This window comes from Colossoma macropomum, unplaced genomic scaffold (genome assembly GCF_904425465.1).
Source record: "Colossoma macropomum unplaced genomic scaffold, Colossoma_macropomum, whole genome shotgun sequence".
NCBI lineage: Eukaryota > Metazoa > Chordata > Actinopteri > Characiformes > Serrasalmidae > Colossoma > Colossoma macropomum.
Window position 1 is genome coordinate 3,277,949 of NW_023494793.1, and position 23,364 is coordinate 3,301,312.

The 23,364-nt window shown below is 39.1% G+C and overlaps 1 protein-coding gene across 1 annotated transcript; it reads right to left on the reverse strand.

The window, feature by feature from the left end:
- Nucleotides 1-1,562: 1,562 nt before the first annotated feature.
- On the reverse strand, nt 1,563-18,194 carry unc119.1 (unc-119 homolog 1). Its single transcript, XM_036578232.1, has 5 exons — nt 17,945-18,194; nt 14,535-14,648; nt 11,736-11,844; nt 8,271-8,443; nt 1,563-2,231 (listed from the first exon to the last, which is right to left on the reverse strand). Exons 1-5 carry the CDS (start codon nt 18,156-18,158, stop codon nt 2,119-2,121), a joined length of 723 nt encoding a protein of 240 aa, XP_036434125.1. The 5' UTR covers nt 18,159-18,194; the 3' UTR covers nt 1,563-2,118.
- Nucleotides 18,195-23,364: the final 5,170 nt, after the last annotated feature.

Sequence of the window (23,364 nt, forward strand, 5' to 3'; positions counted from 1 at the left end):
TGGTTCTGTATAGCACTAAAAAGGTTCTGCTGTTGTTAAGATGTCAACTTTGTATACAATAGAAGGACCCTTTTTTGGTGCTATGTAGAATCATTTACAACACATTCTCCATGAATCTGAAGAACCATTTCACCATGGAAAGAACAATTTAAGCATGAAATGGTTCTATATATACTAAAGCAGCCTTTAAGAACCATCATTTTAGTGTATAGCTAACTTGCTAGCACTGTAAAAATATGGCTAGCTAGCTATCTACTACTGTGGAAAATTAGCTAGCACTATGAAACATTTGCTAGCTAGCTTGCACTCTCATTCTCAGAAGTTTGTATTTTGGCAAATGACGCAGCAAACTGTTGCTGTCCTAAGAAAATCTTTTTTAAAAGCCATTTGAAAACAGCTGCCCTTTACATTGTTGAAGGAATGGATCGATAAAACTGAAAAAGTCATTTTAAAAACAAAGCCTTTCAAAAGATGTAAAGGTTAGAGTGTTTTCTTCTTACAAATCTAGTGTTTTGGAAATACATGATTTTCTTACAACAGCAATAAAATCGAGAGCTCATTTGTGGTATTAAAGAAACAGTCCAGCATTTTTAAACCTAATATCTATCTGCTGTATCGTATGATCGATTAGCACTGACAATACTTTCAACATGTTTCACCATACTTAATACAGAGCAGAAAACCTGCTGACTCAGACCACACTTATAATAGAAGTCAACAGGCAGTTGCTTCCGCTGACAGAGATTAGGCTGAAAAACTCTGGAGTATTCCTTAAAAAAGCAACCTTATCTCTACAGCCTCTCCACAGTCCAACGGCATGGTTTTGCTAACGTTAGCGTTGGCCGAGTGGAGTCGGAGCAGGTGTGGAAACCTGTGGTGTAGACAGAGTCCTTTATTTTCACACGGTTAATGATAAACTCGTGAGAGATTGTGTTAAGTGGACCCTTTTTTGTCGTCTCCCTCTATTTACGTTATCCTGCGTTTGGAGCCATTCGCACAAACAAGCCTCACTTTCACCGAAACACACCTGAGCTTAGACAATCCAGCTGTTTCCTTCAAGACTGAGCAAAAAAAAATTCACAATTCACGTGCAATGAGTTCACTTCAGTTTTAGACACACCAAACAGATAACCTGTCCAGGCTCCGTCCACAAATGTGTTATATCATGACTACTGTTGTGAAGTTGGATAAGCTTTACAGAATACTGGTAAAAATTGCATTTAATGTAGGTATTGTAACATAAACTGAGTCTGTTCTACAGTTTCTCATTAGGTTGAATGAATAACCGACTCTAAATGTAGGTATTGTGATATAAACTGAGTCTGTTCTACAGTTTCTCATTAGGCTGAATGAATAACTGACTCTAAATGTAGGTATTGTAACATAAACTGAGTCTGTTCTACAGTTTCTCATTAGGTTGAATGAATAACCGGCTCTAAATGTAGGTATTGTGGTATAAACTGAGTCTGTTCTACAGTTTCTCATTAGGCTGAATGAATAACTGACTCTAAATGTAGGTATTGTGATATAAACTGAGTCTGTTCTACAGTTTCTCATTAGGCTGAATGGGATTTTTTTACCAGCATTCTGTAAAGTTTGTCCAAACAAGCAACAGTAGCTATGAAAGAACATATTTGTGGGTGGAGCCCAGTCAGGGGAATTCTCTAAAGAGAAACCACACAGATCTGATCAGATAAAGAAAAGATGGATGCTAATTTCAGCTGTTGATCCTCTGCTCCCTCAACAAAAAGCAGCAAAAGTCCACTGACTGAACTGTTAAAGCCAAACTAAACGTGGGATGGAAGGAGATGACCTGTTAGAAAGTTGGTTTCTAATGTCGTTCCCACACAGCGGTGGGCGTGAGGTATAAATAATTCCTCGAACTGAGTAGCGCACATGGAGAGGATGCGGGTGGTTCCCTTTTTTGGCCAAATTTTCGGCAGTGGAGGCAGCGTGCAGAATAAAACGCTGAAGCAACAGCTGGTCCGGTTACAGAGGGGGAGTGTGTGAGACAGAGAGAGAGGCTGGTGAAGACACATAACGTGTTTGGAGTGAAGGGGTGGTCCTATCGTTACACCATACACATTCACACATACATCCGGAACTCCCCCAGCAGCATCATTGGCCTCCATTGTAAGCGTAGTCTGCTTTGTTGTGCATGATGAGTTTGTTGTCCACAAAGTAGAAGCTGTCTGATCTCGTCTCGTACGGGTGCTCCACCATCTGACGAACTGCGGAGGGAAACAGTTTAGTATTCGGAATAAAGGTCATTCTGACAAAATAGGACAGTTTGCATTTTTTATATGTGGAAGCCTTTTAACAGTTAAAATGCATATTTTTAAAAAACAACTTTTTTCAAATGATCAAGTCGCTAAATGGGAGTCTCAAGTCTCTGGGTTGCAAGTGCGAGTCAGAGACAGGTTTCACGTTTACGGAGTGAGAGTCCAACTTGAGTCTTGAGTCTCTAGGTTGCGAGTCCGAGTCGAGTCTCGAGTCTCTGTGTTGCGAGACTAACTTGAGTCTCAAATCTCTGGATTGTGAGTCTGAGTTGGGTCTCGAGTCTCTCGGTTGTGAGTGTGAGTCAAGTCTCTGGGTTGCAAGTCTGAGTTGAATCTGAGTCTCTGAGGTGTGACTGTGAGTCAAGTCTCGAGTCTCTGGGTTGAGAGTTCGAGGCGAGTTTCGAGTCTTTGAGTTGCGAGTTCGAGGTGAGTCTCGAGTCTCTGGGTTGTGAGTCCAGCCTGAGTCTCAAATCTCTGGATTGTGAGTCTGAGTTGGGTCTCGAGTCTCTAGGTTGCAAGTGCAAGTCAAATCTCTGGGTTGTAAATCTCAGTTGAATCTCAAAGTCTCTGAGGTGTGACTGTGAGGAAGTCTTGAGTCTCTGGGTTGCGAGACTAACGTAAGTCTCGAATCTCCGGATTGCGAGTCTGAGTTGGATCTCGAGTCTCTAGGTTGCGAGTGCGAGTCAAGTCTCGAGTCTCTGGGTTGTGAGTCTAAATCGAGCGTCGTGTCTCTGGGTTGTGAGTGGAAGTCAAGTCTTGAATCTCAGAGGTTGCGTGTGTTGGATCTATGAAGTGCGATTCCAAGTCCAGTCTCTAGCCTTTGTGGTCTGAGTCTAAGTTGAGTCTCAAGCCTATGTTGCAAGTCAGGGTGGAATACAAGTGTCATATTATTCATTATTAATTATTATTCTGTCATTTTAATATTAACGGTCCAAATTTAATCACTGAAATTCCATGAGTCTTAAGTATCAAATCTGAGTCAAGTTGCGAGTCATTTAAGGGGAAGTCCAAGTCGTGTTTTGAGTCAACATCAACTCTGAGGGCCCCACTCTGGATGAAGGGAAAATCTTTCACTGTTTAAAGTCAAAACTAAGAAAAATAGTTACGTTGATGATTGATTTGTCCCTCAGTTCCATTTATCCAACTTCCACTAGAAGATTTATACAATTATTTCTCTAAATTAAATTAATTACTGCTTTTGAATTCACTAAATGGCCATATTTTGCTATGAAAAACTGAATTTAAAAATGTTTCAGAATTTAATAAAATAGCATCATTCCTTTGTGTCCTCAAACGCTGTTATGGTAAGCATGTCTGTCTTTTTATGACATCCACACAGTCACAAATTTAGGATGACTCACAGGAAATGCCATCAGTTGATCTGATGAAGATGGCAGAATGTAAAATAAGCCATACATCAAGCTAAACAGGTCAATCCTGTTACTTTAACAGAGACTCAGTATTAATTATTAAATTTACATACATTTCAATAAGTGGTGATCAAATCTCAAAGCAGATAACTTCACAAGAAATTACTATGAATAGATAAATACACAGCATGATTTATTTCTTCTTGTTCCCAAAATACATAAAAAAAAAAAAATCTATAAAAACCTTTTGGTAACTGGTTTATAACATTTTTTAATCTACACTATTTTATATAAAACAAAACAACAACAATAAAAAAATAGTATGAATATTGAAAACTGATTCCAAACTGTGCAGCAAGGCCTTTATATGATCGTTCCTCAGCCGAGCTCGGCGTAACCTGAGGCTTGGAATCTGAACCAAGCTTGGTCAGACTGAGGGTCAGTCAAAGGTCAGGCCAATATTTTACTTCTGCTGGGCAAAGTTGATTTTTACTGTGCTGAATAATTTAAAGCCTTTAGTTTTAGGAGGACTGATCTACATCAGAGGTCTCTAAACTTTTTTCAGAGAGGGCCAGATTGTACCGTGTCAAAATACCAGAGGGCCAAAATATTATTCACAAATAATCCAAAATATTTTCTATATATCAGTGCATAAAATCGGAGCTTTCTGTGTGCGACCGCGTTTTCTATCACTGTATAAAAGACGCACAAGGCTTCTTTTATTGTTGGAATAACATACTAAGTATATTATTATCATTCAAATGTTTACTTGTTCAAAAAAAAAAAAAGTTATGAGACAAACTAAACAAAAGATCTATACATGTGTATCTTTGTTAGATGTTTTTACAGATCAGATAAAGACAGCAGCCGTATTCAGAAATCACTCTATTAAATGAGAAAAGCAGATTAAACAGCATAAATAGCCGTTTTAGTTCGGCCTTAACCTTTTAAACTCCTTGAGACCACCGGTGGTTCCAAAACGTACTTCATCATATTCTTCATAACTTTCATATTTCATAAGCTACATTCTAAAGGTGGGGGTCGTATGAGAGCTGTAACTGTCTTCGTTCCACTCAAATAGATGGGTGATGTAACTTTAAACCGTTATAATAAAAGAAGCTGAACTCACAATTTTTTTTCTACTGAAAGTCGACCCATTTTTGCACAAATCTGGGCTATAAACTATAAACAGATGGCGTCTCTTCAGTGATCTGCTCTGTACAAATTATTTTTATAAAAAAATACAAAGAGTGTCTAAGATTTTTGGCTTTCAGGAGTAAATTGTAAGCATAGAACAGTATGTGTGATCATAAAACACATGTTCTGTTCATTTGAGGGGAGCTTTTACAAAAAATAAATAAATAAATAAATAAAATTTTACATTTATTTCATGCAGTTACTGAATAATTTGCCTTACGATTTGGTCATGTAAATTCAGAAGGAAAAAACAAAATATACCCTGGGGAATAAGAGTAAAGGGTTCAATTTTACTGAACTACCAAATTTGCTCTGATAGAAGTCGGTGCTGTGAGACTCAGGTAGCTGCTTTAGTTTCTCTCCTGATTATTTACTGTGATAAACTTGCTGTGTTTCATGTCTATATTGTGTTAATTACAGTCTTTTGAAATATGAGGCTCATTTGCTGCGGCTCTTTTTGAAAAAGTGTTCAAAGTTCCTTCAAAAAACCGTATCGCCCCCTGTGTTCAATAAAAATGTTCAGAAGCCGATACGTTTTGTCCTGTGAACATTTCGAAAACCGTATTCATTCTGGCCATAGAGAAATGGAGCTCAGACCCAGAGTTCCTAATATGGGCATAACAAGGACAACAGAATGACGCATGACTACAGTGGTCTATATTTGGGGTACCTGAAGTTTAAATATGGACATTTTAGCTCATTACATTTTTTCCTTTATATGTCTCAGTTTTTAAGTAAAGCTTTATTTAAAGACTTAAATCTTGAAGGCTTTTATTATTGTAGCATTAGCCTGTTAGCCAGCTAGCTTTCTGCTACCCATCTGGCCAAATACCTCCAGTTATAAAGAGAATTTGTGTGAAAAAGCTAATGAAGTCATAACGAAGCCACACTCTCAGGTCTGCTGAAGCTCTGTGCTGTTTATGCTCGTAGCATTGCTGCTCTTGCCATAAGTTTCATCTTTTCTCGGCTGTACTGACAGCTACAAACGACACGTTGTCCCAGAAACACCTCAGAGACAATAAATAGGACAAAACACAAGCTTAAAAATGAGCACGCTTTCTTTGACTTCGCTAAAAACAGTACCAAAAGATATTTCCATTCCCTAACCGAATATTTTAGTCATGATTGAGAAACACAGTGGTCATAAAAAATAAGAAGGATACTGACTGACCTGTCATCATTCATCGCGATATTTCGCAGCACACATCGTCATATGCCACAAGTGGTGGAAAGTAATGAAGTAAATGTAATTCGTTTCTGTACTTAAGTAGTTTTTTCGTGTATCTGTACTTTACTGACGTTTTTCCATTTTTTGGTGACTTTTTACTTTCACTCCACTACATTTCAAAGTCTAATAACTCACTTTTCACTCCACTACATTATGAGAAATCTGTCGTTCCTTTTGGCTTCTGTGTGTACAAAAACGTAACATGTCAAAACAAAAGAAGTGCAAAGCCAGAACACCAATCAGGGCACAGCGGTCACTTTGTTTTGAGCTTGTTTTGACCTGTTGGTCATACCGACCCAGCGCAGCACACGGTTCAACGTCAGTGCAGCAGCGTAAAATTTTGGGAGAGTCTATTCAACATAAATGATGAACTAACCTAACTTTGTGTAAATAGACCACAATATAGAAATATGTACTCATATGCAGTTGTGACTGACGTGTCTTTTTTCTGAATTTATACAAACACTATTTTAATTTAATAGTAAATTAGTTTTGTCTAGTTTATGTTTATGAACAGAGACCTACAGATGCAGTTTAGTAAAGGAAACTCATTTGTGAATCTGAGTTTAAAGTTTTTATTAAACTTAAATTTGTAACTAAGTTCAAATAGATCTTAAACTGAAACTTTGCTTGTTTGTAAAAAAGTGATTTCAGAGCCACTCAGTTCTACCTGATGGAAACTGTTTGCCTTCAGTGTTTTGTGCTTATGATCATTTTAATAGACATCAGCGTCACTAATTAATGACTCTATTAAAAGACTGGTTTACCAAGAGAGACACTGGAGTATTTTCACCTAAAATGAGTTAATGAAGCGAGTCTGGTTACAAAAATTCTACTAGAACATCAGAGCCATAATTAATCTTTTAGTACTTTTACTTTTGATACTTAAGTACATTTGAAGGCAAATACTTTTGTACTTTTACTCAAGTGGAGGTCTAAAGGGAGGAACTTCTACTTTTACTGGAGTAATATTTTACCTTGGGTGTCACTCCTTTAGTACATGGTTTGTGTACTTGGTCCACCACAGTATGCCAGTTAGGTAAACATTACACAACCCTACACCAAATCAATCAAATTTTGTTGAAATTTGAGATTTCATGATGCATCTAATCATTTCATAAATCATCTTAAAAGAATCAAAATTCTTATTTCCCCCCTCTTAAACTTCTCGTCACCTACCGTCTGACAGCTAACAAAACTAAGATTTAATCAACATGGTCATATAATACATTACACTGCCATACTATATTTACACTGTACATGCATTTTTTGGATGTACAGCAATATTGTATGACACTAAAAAAGCGTCTGGCAACGTTTCTATATGAGCTGCTATAACACCCAGGTTTCAGGAACATCAGCACAGATACAGATACAGATACGTTATCAGTTATTACACAACTTCCTGAAAGCTGCTGATTAATTTAACGTTGCATCACATTTATGCAGAGTGTTCTGATTGTGGTTTGCACATCTGTCTGTGTACTTCTGTGTTAAGTGCTGCATGATTATATGTAAAAAGTAGTTTTAAATATACATATTATAAATATCTATAATATTCAACTACATCATCAAGGACACTCCGCAGTGTGTAAAATGTTAAATAAAAATTATTTGTACTCAAAGTTTTTGATATTTTTGCTATATTGCCCACTACTAGCTCAGTGGCCACCAAAAGTTAGATTAAGATTAAGTTAGATTAAGTGAGCCTTATTAGTGCCACAACGGGGAAATTTCACCATCGCATTTAACTCATCTGTGCAGTGCATTTCAGTCATGAACTGTCGGCTCAGGGGATCGAACCAGTGTCCTTCCTGTCACAGGGCTGGCTCCCTCGCCATCTCGCTCTGAAAGGCTCATTATTGCATTAATCACTGGAAACTAGTCACCACTTAGCCTGATAAACAAACTTTTTTTTTTCAAACTAATAAAAACTGCGCAGGGAAAAGCCAGCCAGCGAGAGAGTAACTGATAAGACTGTGATAATAATTATGGTTGTGGTCGACTTAATACGGCCCTGCGCAGCGCTGACTTAACGTGATGCATGCTGGACTTAAAACAGTGCATGCAACACGCCTTCGTGACGTCACCCTCGCTGGCTGGAATCTCCGATGACAAACATGTCATGTATGCCGTGTTTGCATTCTAAGAACTTCAGAACCGGCTGGTTGTCTCTAAGACTAAACCTGCACTTACTGAGGTCATCTGGTAGCTGGGGAAACTCGTAGATGTGCTCACACGTGTTGCGACTGTTCGGGATGCAGAACCCGAAATCAAAGTCGAAGTTCTTCAGGAGGCGGTCCTTAAAGTAATGCCTCTCAATCATCCGGAAACTGTTCACGGGCCGATCGCCTACAGTAAACTCCACGCTGAGAGAGAGAGAGAGAGGGAGGGAGAGTGAGAGAGGGTAGAGAGGGGAGAGAGAGAAAGAGAGTAGAGAGAGAGAGAGAGAGAGAGAGAGAGGAGAGAGAGAGAGAGAGAGAGAGAGAGTGTAGAGAGAGAGTGTAGAGAGAGAGAGAGAGAGAGAGAGAGAGAGAGAGAGAGAGAGAGAGAGAGAGAGAGAGAGAGGGGTAAAGGGAGGGAGAGAAAGAGGGAGAAAGAGAAATAGAGAGGGAAGAGAGAGAAAGAGAGATAGAGGGAGAGGAGAGGGGACAGAGGGAGGGAGAGAGAGAAAGACAGAGAGAGAGAGAGAGAGAGAGAGAGAGAGAGTAGAGAGAGAGAGAGAGAGAGAGGGACAGAGGGAGGGAGAGAGAGGGAGAGAGAGAGACGAGAGAGAGAGAGGGAGAGGAGAGATAAAGAGAAGTGGGTAGAGAGAAATAGATGGGAGGAGAAGGGGGAGAAGGGTAAATGACACTTTCATCAGACACTGTTAGATAAACAACAGACAATAATAATAAAAACGTAGTTATGATTATGGTGAATGTGCATCTGTTCATTTCCCAATAAATGAATAATGAATGTTATTGACACTTCACTGTGTATAAGAGTGACTGTGACTTAGCATTAAAAAGACAAACACAGTGGACTGATTATTATATTAATATAATTATTATTCTGAAGGGCTGTGTTTACATCAGACATGAAGGCCCTGATTGTGTCGACTCATGACTTATTCATCATCTCGTGGAATTTGGCTAATAACGCGGTAGAGCAGTTAGCATAACACAGAGCCTTTGTTTAAAAGTGTGAGTAAACAGAGCTGTCACCGTCCGTCAGTGCTGACCAGTGCTGACCAGCGCAGCACAGCGACGACACTGGGACTAAATCACACATTCCTGAGAAGAAGCTACGATTCGGTGCCTCAGTGAAACGTTTGCTGCAGAACAGCTTCTCATCTCAGAGAAAAGTTTGAGCCTCAGTAGAACAGAGCTCAGGAGAGACTGAACACTCAGTGCTTTTCAGCACTGCAACATGATAAACCATTCACTGTTTTATACCTTTAATTCTTTATTTATGCAGGGTAACCATGTGTGGATGTTACACCGGTCAGGCAGAACATGATGACCACCTCCTTGTTTCTACGCTCATTGTCCATTTGATCAGCTCCACTTACTATATAGGTGCACTTTGTAGTTCTACAGTTACAGACTGTAGTCCATCTGTTTCTCTGCATACTTTGTTAGCCCCCTTTTACCCTGTTCTTCAGTGGTCAGGACCCCCATGGACTCTCACAAAACGGGTACTATTTGGGTGGTGGATCATTCTCAGCACTGCAGTAACACTGACGTGGTGGTGGTGTGTTGCGCTGGTATGAGTGGATCAGAGACAACAGTGCTGCTGGAGTTTTAAACACTGTGTCCAGTCACTGTCCACTCTATTAGACACTCCTACCTTGTCAGTCCACCTTGTAGATGTAAAGTCAGAGACAATAGCTCATCTGCTGCTGTCCAGTTTGTGTTGGTCCTTCATCAGTGGTCACAGGACGCTGCCCACAGGACGCTGTTGGCTGGATATTTTTGGTTGGTGGACTATTCTCAGTCCAGCAGTGACACTGAGGTGTTTAAAAACTCCAGCAGCCCTGCTGTGTCTGATCCACTTAGACCAGCACAACACAAAATAACACACCACCACCACATCAGTGTTACTGCAGTGCTGACAATGATCCACCACCCAAATAGTACCTGCTCTGTGAGGGTCCATGGGGGTCCTGACCACTGAAGAACAGGGTAAAAGGGGGCTAACAAAGTATCAGAGAAACAGATGGACTACAGTCTGTAACTGTAGAACTACAAAGTGCACCTATATAGTAAGTGGAGCTGATAAAATGGACAATGAGCGTAAAAACAAGGAGGTGGTCATAACGTTACGCCTGATCTGTGTATGTTTATGTTATGAGAGATGCTCATTAGCATATTTAAAACATAAAATTGTTTATCACTAACATGAGACCTCATGACTGTGCAAGAGTCAAAGACCACCCTTTCACTTATTTAATTTCCAGTCAAAACAGCCATTAGTTATTCATTTTTAGTGTCAGAAAAATGCAGGAAACATCAGACACACCTCCAAAGTTCAGTCTTAGAAGCTGGTTGATGATTTTCTGAAGTAATCAAACACATTCAGTGATGTTGAGGTCTGGACACTGGGGTGGTCAGTCCATCGTTCAGCTTCTTTTTTGGTGTGTCCGTCTCCTTTTCTCAGTGAGGTTCTTCTTGATCAGCTACACATCCTTTCAGACCCACAGCGCTGAGTCGTCTTCTCACAGTGGAAGGATGGACAGAAACACCTGTGGATGTTTTCAGATCTGAAGCAGCTTGATTTTCTCCTCTCTCTCAAAGATGAAAGCTTTAAGTGCTGTTTATCTGATGGGGACAGTTTTGGGGTCTATCAGCTCTTCCAGGTGGTTGTTAGGAGCCTCATTTTCTCTGGAGCTTTTAATCATTTTCTGAACTCCTGTTTTTTTTCCACTTTGACTTTCTCCATCCTTGCGCAGTTGGATTATTTTATCTATAACCTCCTCAAAAATGAGTGCGTTTACATGCACTTAATAATCCAGTAACTGAAGAAAACGCAGTTTATATGCTCTTGAGTAATCAGATAACGGGGAAAATCCAGGTCTACATGAGTCAGACAGTAACTGGATTTCTGCTTTACAACCAGCCAGTAAACTCACAGAAGAAGATGTGACCTTTTTTATCCTTTTTTTATCATCTAGAAGATGAAGAATATTTAAATCCTACATTTCATCATGTGCTTGGTTTCAGCGTCGCTCCAAAATTGTTTTGCTGCGTCTTATGGTGATGCTGCTCGCTTATTTCCGGTACCACCGTCTGTTTTTGCACACGCTCAGACAAAGAAATCCGAAAGAAATCAGAGTAAGAGTTTATAGCACTGAGAAATCTGATTACTGAGCTAAAATCCAGCCTCTTTATCAGATTTCTTAATCGGATTTCTAGACCTTACTCTGATCTAAGAGTGTGCTGTTTACATGACAACTTGAAATCTGATTATGATCAGATTATTAAGTGCATGTAAACGCACTCAATATGACCAGAGAAAATTGATTATTTGTATTTAATGGCTCTTTTGACCAGAAATTAAATAAAATGAAGGGTGGTTTCTGACTTTTGCACAGAAATGTAAAACATATTTTGTGCTTGTTTTAAACAAAGTGTACCAAAACGTTGTATCGAGACCCTTCGTGTGTGCGGGTTGACCTACGTGGCTCCGACTGTGCGCAGCTTTAGAAACGCTGGGGTGAACTGATAACGAACAAAACGTCCAGCGCTCGTGTCCACGTCCACGTTTTCTTCATCTTCCTCATCCAAATCTGTCAGGGTGAGAGAGAAAATCTGTACATGAGAAAATAAATATTCACACCACAGCTCACTGCAGAGTATTCAGCACTAACGCTGTGTGCAGTTACCCACTTCCACCAGAGAGGTCCCCAAAACTTACATAGCGCAGCTTTAAGGTTGTTGTTTTTGAAATCCAAAATAAGCAGCATATTTTAAGATATTTTAAAAAGGTTCATTTCACAAATGTAGTCCAAAAAACTGTGTCACACTAAAAATAAAGTGATTTTACTGCAATAATCACCCCAAAAATTGAATTTCAGACATCCTTAACAGGAAGTGCCTGTGCAGCTGTCTGCCACTAGCAGTCTTGGACATATATTAACATTAAAGCATCAATTTGTCACAAAAACCATTCAATTTGACTTTGTAAACTAAGAATTTATTAGAAATATTATAGCCTCTTATCATAGAAAACAACATTTTATTTGCTTTTTTTTTAAACTGCAAGAAATTATATCAGCTTGTAAAGTGAAAAGATCTTAAATCTAGTCAATAAATCTAATATCTTAACTCATTTTTAATGTTTTATTCTTGTATAGGCAGATAATTTTGCCTTGCTTCAAGAATATTTCTTAAAAAAAAAGCAAAATTTTCTGCCAGTATAGTTTGATCATTTTACTTGATAAAATCACTTAAAACAACAAACAAATCAGTTAAATAGTCTCATAATAAGCTTACAGCAGTCTCAATGTGAGACATATTGGATATATTGACTAGATTTAAGATCATTTCACTTCACAAGATGTGAATGAAACAGATGCACCATGTAAACACTATTAAAATTTAAAGACATATCGCTCAATCCCAGTTCTTACAAACTGTAAAAACAGCCTGTTTTGAATTTTTGTGAGGTCACAGTGGGGTCAAATGTCTGAGAGTGGTGATAAAATAATGCTTTTATTTTGTATTCCTTTGTAATTTAATACAAAAGTTTTTCCATTACAAATAATATTATCAGCATTTTATTTTTATTTACACTAGCACACCACCACGTCAGTGTTACTGCAGTGCTGAGAATGATCCACCACCCAAATAGTACCTGCTCTGTGAGGGTCCATGGGGGGCCTGACCACTGAAGAACAGGGTAAAAGGGGGCTAACAAAGTATGCAGAGAAACAGATGGACTACAGTCTGTAACTGTAGAACTACAAAGTGCACCTATATAGTAAGTGGAGCTGATAAAATGGACAATGAGCGTAGAAACAACATAATGTTATGCCTGATCGGTGTGTAGAGTAGTTTGGAACTGCGTATTAAAATCTTTGAAACTTTAATGAATTTCAGAATTTTGTAGTATTTGGTGGTGTGTGTCCTTTGGCTTTAATGACAGTGTGCACTCGAGCTGCATGAGCTCCATAAGTCTGTGTCTTTGATGAACAGATCAGATCCTCCTGAGAGTCTGAGCTCCAGCATCACTGGAAGAGATCAGACTAAAAACGGGCCTCGTTCTCCAACCAAAATTTCCTCTAAAACCCACTTACGCAGTTCTGACGTTCACCAGTGTTCTCTTATGTGGGATTTGTTCTTAGGTAAGAACAGAATCTACACACTCAAAAGCACAAAGGTGAGAACAGGTTTGCGCTTTAAGAACACGTCATGAATCTGACGCAGACTTTTTCTTAGAACCATTCTCAAGAAGTGTGACACTGTCTTTAGATGTGAGAGGGAGTCAGACTAATGCTGGCCTCACACCAAACGACTTTTCAAGCCATTTTACAGTCGCAAACAAATATCGGGTCGGAATAAAATCACGAGACTCTTGCTGGAGTTGCGTCTCGCTCGTGTCACCTCGATTGTTTTGTGTAAGGTGGTCAAGATGGAGGTCTTAAGTCAGTCTTTTTCTTGTGTTGACGCTGCGACAAAATCAAACGTGTTTAATATTATCATAATTTTAAGTCTTGGCTCATGCAACCAGTGACGCGCCAGGGGCGTGTCTGAGTGCTTGCGGGCGAGCGCATGTGCACGACGCGAGAGAGAGAGAGAGAGAGAGAGAGAGAGAGAGAGAGAAAAATGTACATGTTACTGCCTGAAATTTCTGTAAAAACGGCAAATCTGCTCCACTTTAATACAGTAATCATATTCACTTAAAATGTAATACTTCAGGTTCACTGATCCTGTAACAGGTATGTAAGGAAATGTGTAGACGAGTTTTTTCCTCCTTGCTTTCTGTTACACTGTTTGTTTTTTATGGTTTAGTTTATGACACCCAATCAACGATGCTGAATTGCTGCATGTTGTGTTGATGTGTAAATCTTTACATCACATTTAAAAAGTAGCAGCACATTTTACAGGTTAATTATAAAGATTCTGGGTGATGATCTGCCAGAGTATACAGCTCTACAGTGAACTGGGCTGAGCCCCTGATCTTTACATGCCCAGCCAGCGTATCTTCCCATCTGTACCACTATGGAGTGGAAGGAAGTGTTTATCTGCTTGTAAATTCCCACCAGGTGCATGATGGGGAATAATCTCAAAAATCTAGTTGCAGTTTTATAAATAGTGACACTGTAAGATTCCTAGTCTTTGCAAAATCATAGTCTGTAACTAAAAACCGTGACGCTGTCTTTAAATGTGAGAGGGAGTCAGACTTTAGTCTTTCAAAAGTCTTTTTAAAGTCTTCTAGTGTTTGGTTAGCATAACGCATAAACAGGAGGCGGCCCACCTGAGTGTGGAGGCTTGGCGATCTCGAAGAGCACCGTGCCCGTCTCCAAGTCTCTGATTTTGAAGCGTGTGAAGTCAATGTTGTAGACGTTGTCCTCAGGTTTACACAGGTAGTCTGTCAAAAATACACAGTTTATTAATCAGACACATCATATTGACGAAGAAGACAATATGAAAGTGGCGTCTTGGCAAGTGAACATATCTTAAATTTAGTCAATAGGTCTAATATTTCTCATTTTGAGATTGTTGCCTTATTATAAGATTATCTAACCTATTTCTAGACATTTTTACTTCTTTTAAGTAATTTTATTTAGTAAAATGATCTCACTGTAGTGGCAGATCATTTGGCTGTTTTCAAGCTCATTTCTTACAACAAGCAAAACTATCTGTCAACACAGTGAGATAAATTTACTTAATAAAATGACTTAAAACAAATAAAATATGCAGAAAAAAGATAAATAATCTTAATAATAATAAGGCTACAATCATCTCAAACTACAGCATAAATACTCCTCACAATACATTAAGCCTTATATATATATATATATATATATATATTATATATATATATATATATATATATATATATATATATATATATATATATGTGTGTGTGTGTGTGTGTGTGTGTGTGTATATATGTGTATATGTATGTGTGTGTGTGTGTGTGTATTTCCTTATTTTTTTTGGGGATATTTGGGATATTTAAGTTCACTCACCTTCACACCTGTGTAAATGTGATGTGACAACAAAACAAATGTGTTTTGATTTGATTTGATTTGATTTAAAATACAGGTGGGTGATATGGCAACAACATATTACGATAATTCAAGACATTTTCGCAACACAAAATGGCACAATATTTAAATTTAAATATTTAAATTTACTTAGGGATCAATAAAGTATCTATCTATCTATCTATCTTCTATCTATCTATCTATCTATCTATCTTTATTATTTCTGACATCTGATAAGCTGGAACAGACAAAGTAGAGCCACACTTTAATAAAACTATTAAAACTATGAATTGCATAATTTGTGTTCCACGTTTTATACACTGTGCTGCTCTAAATCCACTTAAACTGTTTATGGTCTCCCTGTAATCAGACAGGCAGGTGAAGTATTTTAAGTACTGATACTCAGAAAAGCAAACTGTGACATAGAGTGAAGTAATTTATCACAATAACGATAAATATCATATTGCTGAGCCCTGCACTCCTATAAAAAATGGTCCTTCAAGGGTTCTTCGGTAAAGAAAATGGTTCTATGTAGAACCATGAACACTCAAAGAACCATTTGCATGATTAAAGGGTTCTTTGCATCGTGAAAAGTTCCTTTGGATTGATGGAGAATGTGTTTTATATGGTTCTATACAGAACCTTTTTGAAATGGATTCTACATAGCACTAAAAGGTTCTTCTATTGTTACAGGCTTTACATAGACACAATAGAAAAACCCTTTTCAAAAAAAGAAGAACCACATACAGCACATTCTCCATCAGTCTGAAGAACCATTTCACCAAGCAAAGAACCATTCAATCATGCAAAAGGTTCTTTGAAGGTTCATGGTCCTACATAGAACCATTTACTTTACTTAAGAACACTTAAAGAACCATCTCTTTAAGAGTGCAGCTTAAACTGCATTTGTGACTGAGAAAGTGGTCTATTATCAATTAGCCCTGTAAACAAGCAAACTATCATACGGCAGCTGAACTCAGTTTACCTAGAACGCTCCTCACAGTACACTAAAACAGGTTCTCAGGCCCGGATTAAGCCCAGGCTTGGACTAGATACAGGGCCTGTGCTGACTGATCATTGCTAATCCATTTCAGTTGATTTAATCTGGGTCTTAGAAAGTGGACCACTACAAATTAGCCACATCCAGATTAAAACATTTCCAAAATCTTATCTGCGAGGCTGATTCTACTGTTCTACAAGTTTCAGATATTTAGACAAGGATAATCAGTAATCTGAGCATGCTTTAAAGGGAAAGTCCACCAATTTTTTAAAATCTCTCTGTATATATAAGTGGTTAAGATGTAAACAGAGTGGTTCAGAGTGGTTTGTTCTCTGTTCTAGAGAAACTTACCGAGTCAGAATTGTTCACAGTGGTGGTGACTGGAACCAGATATCCACCTCTAAAAGCCCCCTTAAAATATTTTGATCTAAAACGTATTTTTAAAACCCATTCATGGTGGAGGGATACATGCAGAGGCAAAAATGCTCCCAAAGAAAACTTACTATTCCAGATTTTCCACTAGTTTCCATCATCAACATTCCATATAAACTCAGAAGACTCGTGTAGGTTCACTGGTGGTTTTGGATAGTAAATAAAATGTCTATATTTGTGTTGTAGTCATGGCGACCCCTGGTTCCTATCACCACCACTGTAAAGACATCTGAACCATTTCACTGGTTCACTGGTTCAAACCCCTCTGAATCTCTCTGTTTACATCTCACACACTGAGTTATGAATTCAGTGGAATTCTCCTTTAATGAGAATCACTGATGCATCAGTTAGCTGCAATAAGTAATAGTGAAATATAGAGTTGAGTTTTTGTAATATACTGCTGTGCTGAAAAAGCTCCCTACAGCAGTAACGATACTGTAAACTTCAAGCTTTATTAAATAACAGCTGTATTTAATAAACTGTAATAAATAATTCTGAAATGTTGTGCTATGAACACTGGGTAACGTAGTGCCACACTAAAGCTCGCCACAGCATTACAGGGGAATTTTGTATTAAATGGGATTTTTCTTTAAGTGATTGAGATGTAATCAGAGTGATTCAGAGTGGTTTGGTGTGAAATGGTTCAGATGTCTTTACAGTGGTGGTGATAGGAACCAGGGGTCGCCATAACTGCAACACAAATATAGACATTTTATTTACTATCCAGAACCACCAGTGAACCTACACGAGTCTTCTGATTAATGCTGATGATGGAAAATAGTGGAAAATCTGAAATAATCACTTTTCTATGGGGACTATTTTGCCTCACAGCGCCCTGCATGTATCCCTCCACCATGAATGGATTCTAGTAAACTGATTAACAACATTTCAGGCCAAAACGATCATAAAACAGTGTCTCAGTCATCAGGCAGTGAATTCATAACCATTTCATGTAGTAACTTTCTGTGAGGGAGCTTTTAGAGATGGACGTCTGGTTCCTATCACCACCACTGTGAACAGCTCTGACTCGGTAAGTTTATCTAGAACAGAGCGTTTCACACCAAACCACTCTGAATGACTCTGTTTACGTCTTAACCATTCAGTTACGCAGGAATTCAGAAAATTCGGTGGAGTTCTCCTTTAACGTTACCAGTCCCGGTTCTAAACGCTTTTCTAGTCGAACTGCTCACGTTTGCCGTGTACAACTCGAGCGGTTTTCCTTCCTTTCCCCCCCTTTCTCACCCCGAGTGACTGTCCGCAGCCCCAGCACTTCCTCCGGGGTGATGGCTCTGCCCAGTCCGCGCAGCTCCTCCTCGGTGGCGGGCCGCCGGTCCGTCTGGCTCCGGCGGGGTTTGAGCCGCTTTAGCGCACCGCCGCCTTGCTTCCTCTCCCCGGACGAATCCGGTCCAGTAACGGCGGCGGCCGCCGGTTCCTGTCGCGGTCTCGGAGCGCTCATGGTCGGGGTTCGGGTTTGGTGTTTTTCTCCTCGGCGCGAGCTCCGTCCGTTTTTTAAGCGTGAGAGAGTAGCGATGCCCGTCTCGCGAACGAATCGGTTCTCTTGAACCGGTTCTCTTCAATAAGCAGGACGAACCAATTCACTGGATCAAACCTTTCTTTCTAGCATTTATGCAAAGTTTATGTATGGAGCCGCTAAAGCGACATGGTGATTATTTTTTTAATAAGGCGTGGCCACAAAATAATATATCGAGGCCACGGGTTTCTATGTTGAGGGTACGAGTTGCTATGTTGAGGCCACAAATTAATATATTGAGGCCAACTCATGTAGTAACTCATGGCCACGCCTTATTAAAAAATAATCACCATATCATCTCAGGGGTTCTGTTTTTTTTGCTGTAGAAAATTCACACAATAGTTTTTAACAATTAAAAAACAATAAATTAATAAATTGACGTTGAATGCGATCTTATAACGCGTTTGTGCTTTCGTGCGTACAGCGTTAGACCAATAAACAAATAATCCGAACTGATAGGATAAGAAATTTGACTTGACTTATGAATCGGCGACTCCCTGATTCTGACGTTCGGACAGTTCGAACGAATCGGTTCGCTGAACTGAGTCGCTTCCCCTCACTACGCGAGAGCCACTCGTTTTTTAAGATGGCGTCGCGCGTCACTATGGAGAAGCCACGCCGAGAGCGAGCGGCGCTGCTGATTGGCTGAACACGTTCCGAAGTTGCCATGGAGACCTTATTCGCCGTGTTTACTTCCTTAATCTGATATCGCTGCGGATTATTTTTTAATTTCCCAACATTTGTCACTGAAAACTTTACAGTGTCTGTTAAAGCGGAGGACTTTTTAGGTATATATGTTTTATTATAGCCTAATTCTTTATTCATAAATGCAGATTCTTGAAATCCGCGCCAAACGTCACTTTATTTATCAAAGAACTGGATTTGTCTTTAAAATTTAGCAGCAAAAACAACAGAAACATAGCTAAACCGAACACAAAGTCATTCCAAAGATTTTGGCCTTAAAATCCATTCGTGGTGGAGGGATACATGCAGGTTTAAGGCAAAATAGTCTTTTGTTTTTTAATTTTTCACTATTTTCCCATCATTAACATTCCATTTATGAACAGTAAATAAGTCTATATTTGTGTTCTGTGTCTTTTCACCACCACTGTAAAGAAATCTGAGTCTCTACAATCAACCATTTCACACCAAACCACTCTGAATGACTTGCTTTACCACTGAACCACTAAATTATGGGGGGGATATTGGAAAACGAGTGGAATGGATGTTTAAATGTTGAATCACAATTGCTAACGCAGATCCGTCCAAGGCTGGATCTGAAAGCGAAGGCAGGAGTTAATACAGTGGGTTGAAGTGTACACTGTAAAATTATGAGGTTTTATCCATGAAATTGAACCTGACTGCCTTAAACACACAGGTAACAGAATGTAGGACGTTAATTATTGTTTTGTTTTAAATTACAACTCATTTTTATAGTGATTTTTCATTGTAAGGCTGCATAAACTGCTCTCTTAGAGGTAATATAGGCACAAAATGATACAACATGAAGGCCAGTTTAGATAAAATAGCACATTTATTAAAAAGAAACAGCATGAGTTTGCAGCTCCTGCTTCAGATTAATTTTCCCTAAAGACTGCAGAGTGTAGCCCCTTCACCAGTTCCCAAATTCATCAGACGTGTAGGGGGAGGAGGTCGGGGGGAACAGGGAGTCCAGCAGAGGAGTGTTCAACAAAACCAGAGAAAAGTCTCCATCACCTTTAGCTCTGTACACCCAGGCGTCTGTGCAGCACAGGATATATCACATGCATCGAATGTGTACCATTATGCATGAAGGCAGTCTTTGGCTGTGTCGTAGGATGTATGTATTTGGTAAGAAAGAGCTAACGGTGCACGGTTTCAGCTGTTTGGGAGACCAAACAAGGGGGAAAAAAAGATAAAAAACAGGCATGCAAAAATGATCCAGCAACACAGCAAGAACGAAAATAAAAAGAAAAACTCACAATGATAAAGCACATATGGATGTATTCAAAATCAAGGCAACAAAAAAAGACAACAGATGACAAAGGGAGGAAAAAAGCAATGCTTTTAACATAACAGCAGGCAGTGCAAAAAAATCACCAATAAAACCATCGTAAAAAGTAAATCAAAGATCCTGAGGAAAGAGCGACTACTTTTCAAACCCATCCAAAAAAAAATTGCAATATCAAACCATTTCCATTTATTTAAATTATAAAATATTATAAAAAGAAACCCAGGTCCTGTAACTAGCCTCATTATTTCTTTCTGTCCATCAGTCAACGTATGTTAGCCTGACTGTCCAATCAATGGTCAATAAAACCCTGACATCAGCACGTCCAGCAGCAAGGCCACTCCTCAGTGCCATACCCAGACACCCCAATAACAACAATAACAGCAACAACAACGAAGACGACAACAAAATAATAACAGCAACAATATTATTCCAAATATTCAAAGACGAAAATAACCGTATGGCACACAATTCGTGTGACCGAAGTACCTTATATACACACACACTGTGTAAAGGAACAAAAAATACATGACTTTGGCGCCGATTATCATTAAAATTTTCTCAAATAAATGACAAAAGGTGCTTCTTTCACGATTGCTTTCTGATCTTCTGTATCGAACTATAAACAAGGCCAAAATAAAGGCATGAATAAAACGCTAGCCTCTCGATCCAGGACAGAGCAGAACCTCGTACAGAGGAGGAGGGGTTTCAGACGATAGTATAGCATAAAAATACAATTTACACATATTTTCCCCCCTTTATATCAAATATAGTCCATCCTCTAAGACACGTTTACAGTCTGGAGTTTGCTTTTTTTAGTTTTAGCACAGGAGCTACGAGGCTAATGTAGCTAATATGCAATGGTAGTTAATGCTCCACCAATTAGCACAGTGCTAACTGCATGCCTAAATGCCCCCAACTGCACGGAGTTCTCTTCAAAACACTGGTACTACTGTTTTTACCAATTGCCATTTTAGCTTAGCTATTCTTTTATCCATGTTTATAGCTAGTAGAGTGTGACACAGGGTCGAAAACCACATAAGCAAGTCTATTAGAGATTATTAGCACCATGCTAATCAGCAGGGTATTAGCATCCTTCACTTGTTAGCTACATTAGCCCCACAGCTCCACATGTAAACAGTCGTTCAGAGTGGTTTGGTGTGAAACGCTCTGTTCTAGAGAAACGTAGAGAGACAGAATTGTTCACAGTGGTGGTGATAGGAACCAGACCAGAGGCAGAATAGTCCCCAAAGAAAACTTATTATTCCAGATTTTCCACTATTTTCCATCATCAACATTCCATATAAAACTCGACTAGTTTGACTAGAAAAGCGTTTAGAACCGGGACTGGTAACGTTAAAGGAGAACTCCTGAATGGTAACTGAATGGTTAAGACGTAAACAGAGTCATTCAGAGTGGTTTGGTGTGAAACGCTCCGTTCTAGATAAACTTACCGAGTCAGAACTGTTCACAGTGGTGGTGATAGGAACCAGACGTCCACCTCTAAAAGCTCCCTCACAGAAAGTTACTACATGAAATGGTTATGAATTCACTGCCTGATGACTGAGACACTGTTTTATGATCGTTTTGTGGTAAAGTTTTGACCTGAAATGTTGTTAATCAGTTTATTTGAATCCTTTCATGGTGGAGGGATACATGCAGGGCGCTGTGAGGCAAAATAGTCCCCAAAGAAAACTAGATTATTCCGGATTTTCCACTATTTTTCATCATCAACATTCCATTTAAACTCAGAAGACTCGTGTAGGTTCACTGGTGGTTTTGGATAGTAAATAAAATGTCTATATTTGTGTTGTAGTCATGGCGACCCCTGGTTCCTATCACCACCACTATAAAGAGATCTGAACCATTTCACACCAAACCACTCTGAATCACTCTGATTACATCTCAAGGACTGAATTATTCAGAAATTCTGAAATATTGGTGGCATTCCCCTTTAAATTAAAGAAGCAAACTTCAGACACCAAACATGCCTCGGCTGGATGGGCTACATTTTGTGTTGTAAAAGGGAAAACTGGTTAAACTCAACTTTTCGGCTAAACTATCGCTTCAAGACAGATCATACTTATCAACCATTCCTTGAGCTCACCAGCGCTCACGGCCGTCCATCATTTCATATTTCAGAGATATAAACGACACAGCCAAGCAGATTAATACAATCAGGGTCATGAGAATGTTTGGCCACTCAGGCTGGGACACAAACACGCTACAGCTATACATGCATGTGTACCATTAGCAAACAGAGCTAATAATTCAGCAAGAGAAGCGCTAATTTCACACTCCTCACACGAAGAACACAGATAACAAAACACTCCACAAAAAAAAAATAAAATAAAATCAAAAATGAACCAGATAGCAAGAAGATAGCAGCCACTGCTGGCGGCCCACCGGCTTTCTGCTCAGCGGTTAAGCAGAGTGTTAGACAGAATACCACTTTTAGATGCTCGTTTTCTACTGACAGTCCAAATTACTTATTTTCCTTCATTTCTTTCCTCCGCTGTCCTCTGTAAATTAGTTATGTAAATAATTTTAACAGCAATATCACAAATATGCCGGTTTTACAGCTGTAACTAATCCAGCACAGTTTCAGCAACAACAGAATCATTTTCTAGAATTTATTTTCCAAAATAAAATTTGTTGAAAATCTGTTTGAGGAGATTAAAAAGTCCTCGTATGCTGGACAGTAATCTGGGTGGTCTGAGGGGGGACCAGCAGTAGCATACGGTCAGCGGGGTGCTGACCTTATCAAGCCAGCGGACCGATATTTGCTGGCTATCTGGGGAATTTAGAGGCGCCATTTGAAAAACATATCAGGCAAAAAGATGGTGGTGATAGAGAGACAGAAAGAGAGAGAGAGAGACAGAGAGAGAGAGAGAGAGAAATGCTATGTTAAAACAATAAGAAGAGAAATGAAAGAAATAGTTCAGCAAAAAATCTAATTTATGAAATTCTCCCCTTGACCCAAGCACAGCTGATCAGCCGAGTCATGTTTGTTGTCTGAAGTTTGCTTCTTTATTTTTAGCACGGGGGCCAACAGGCTAATGTAGCTAACAAGTAGGAACGGTTAGCAGTTAGCATCGTGCTAACTGTATGTAGGTGGCACACGGTTTTTTCAGCTTTGCT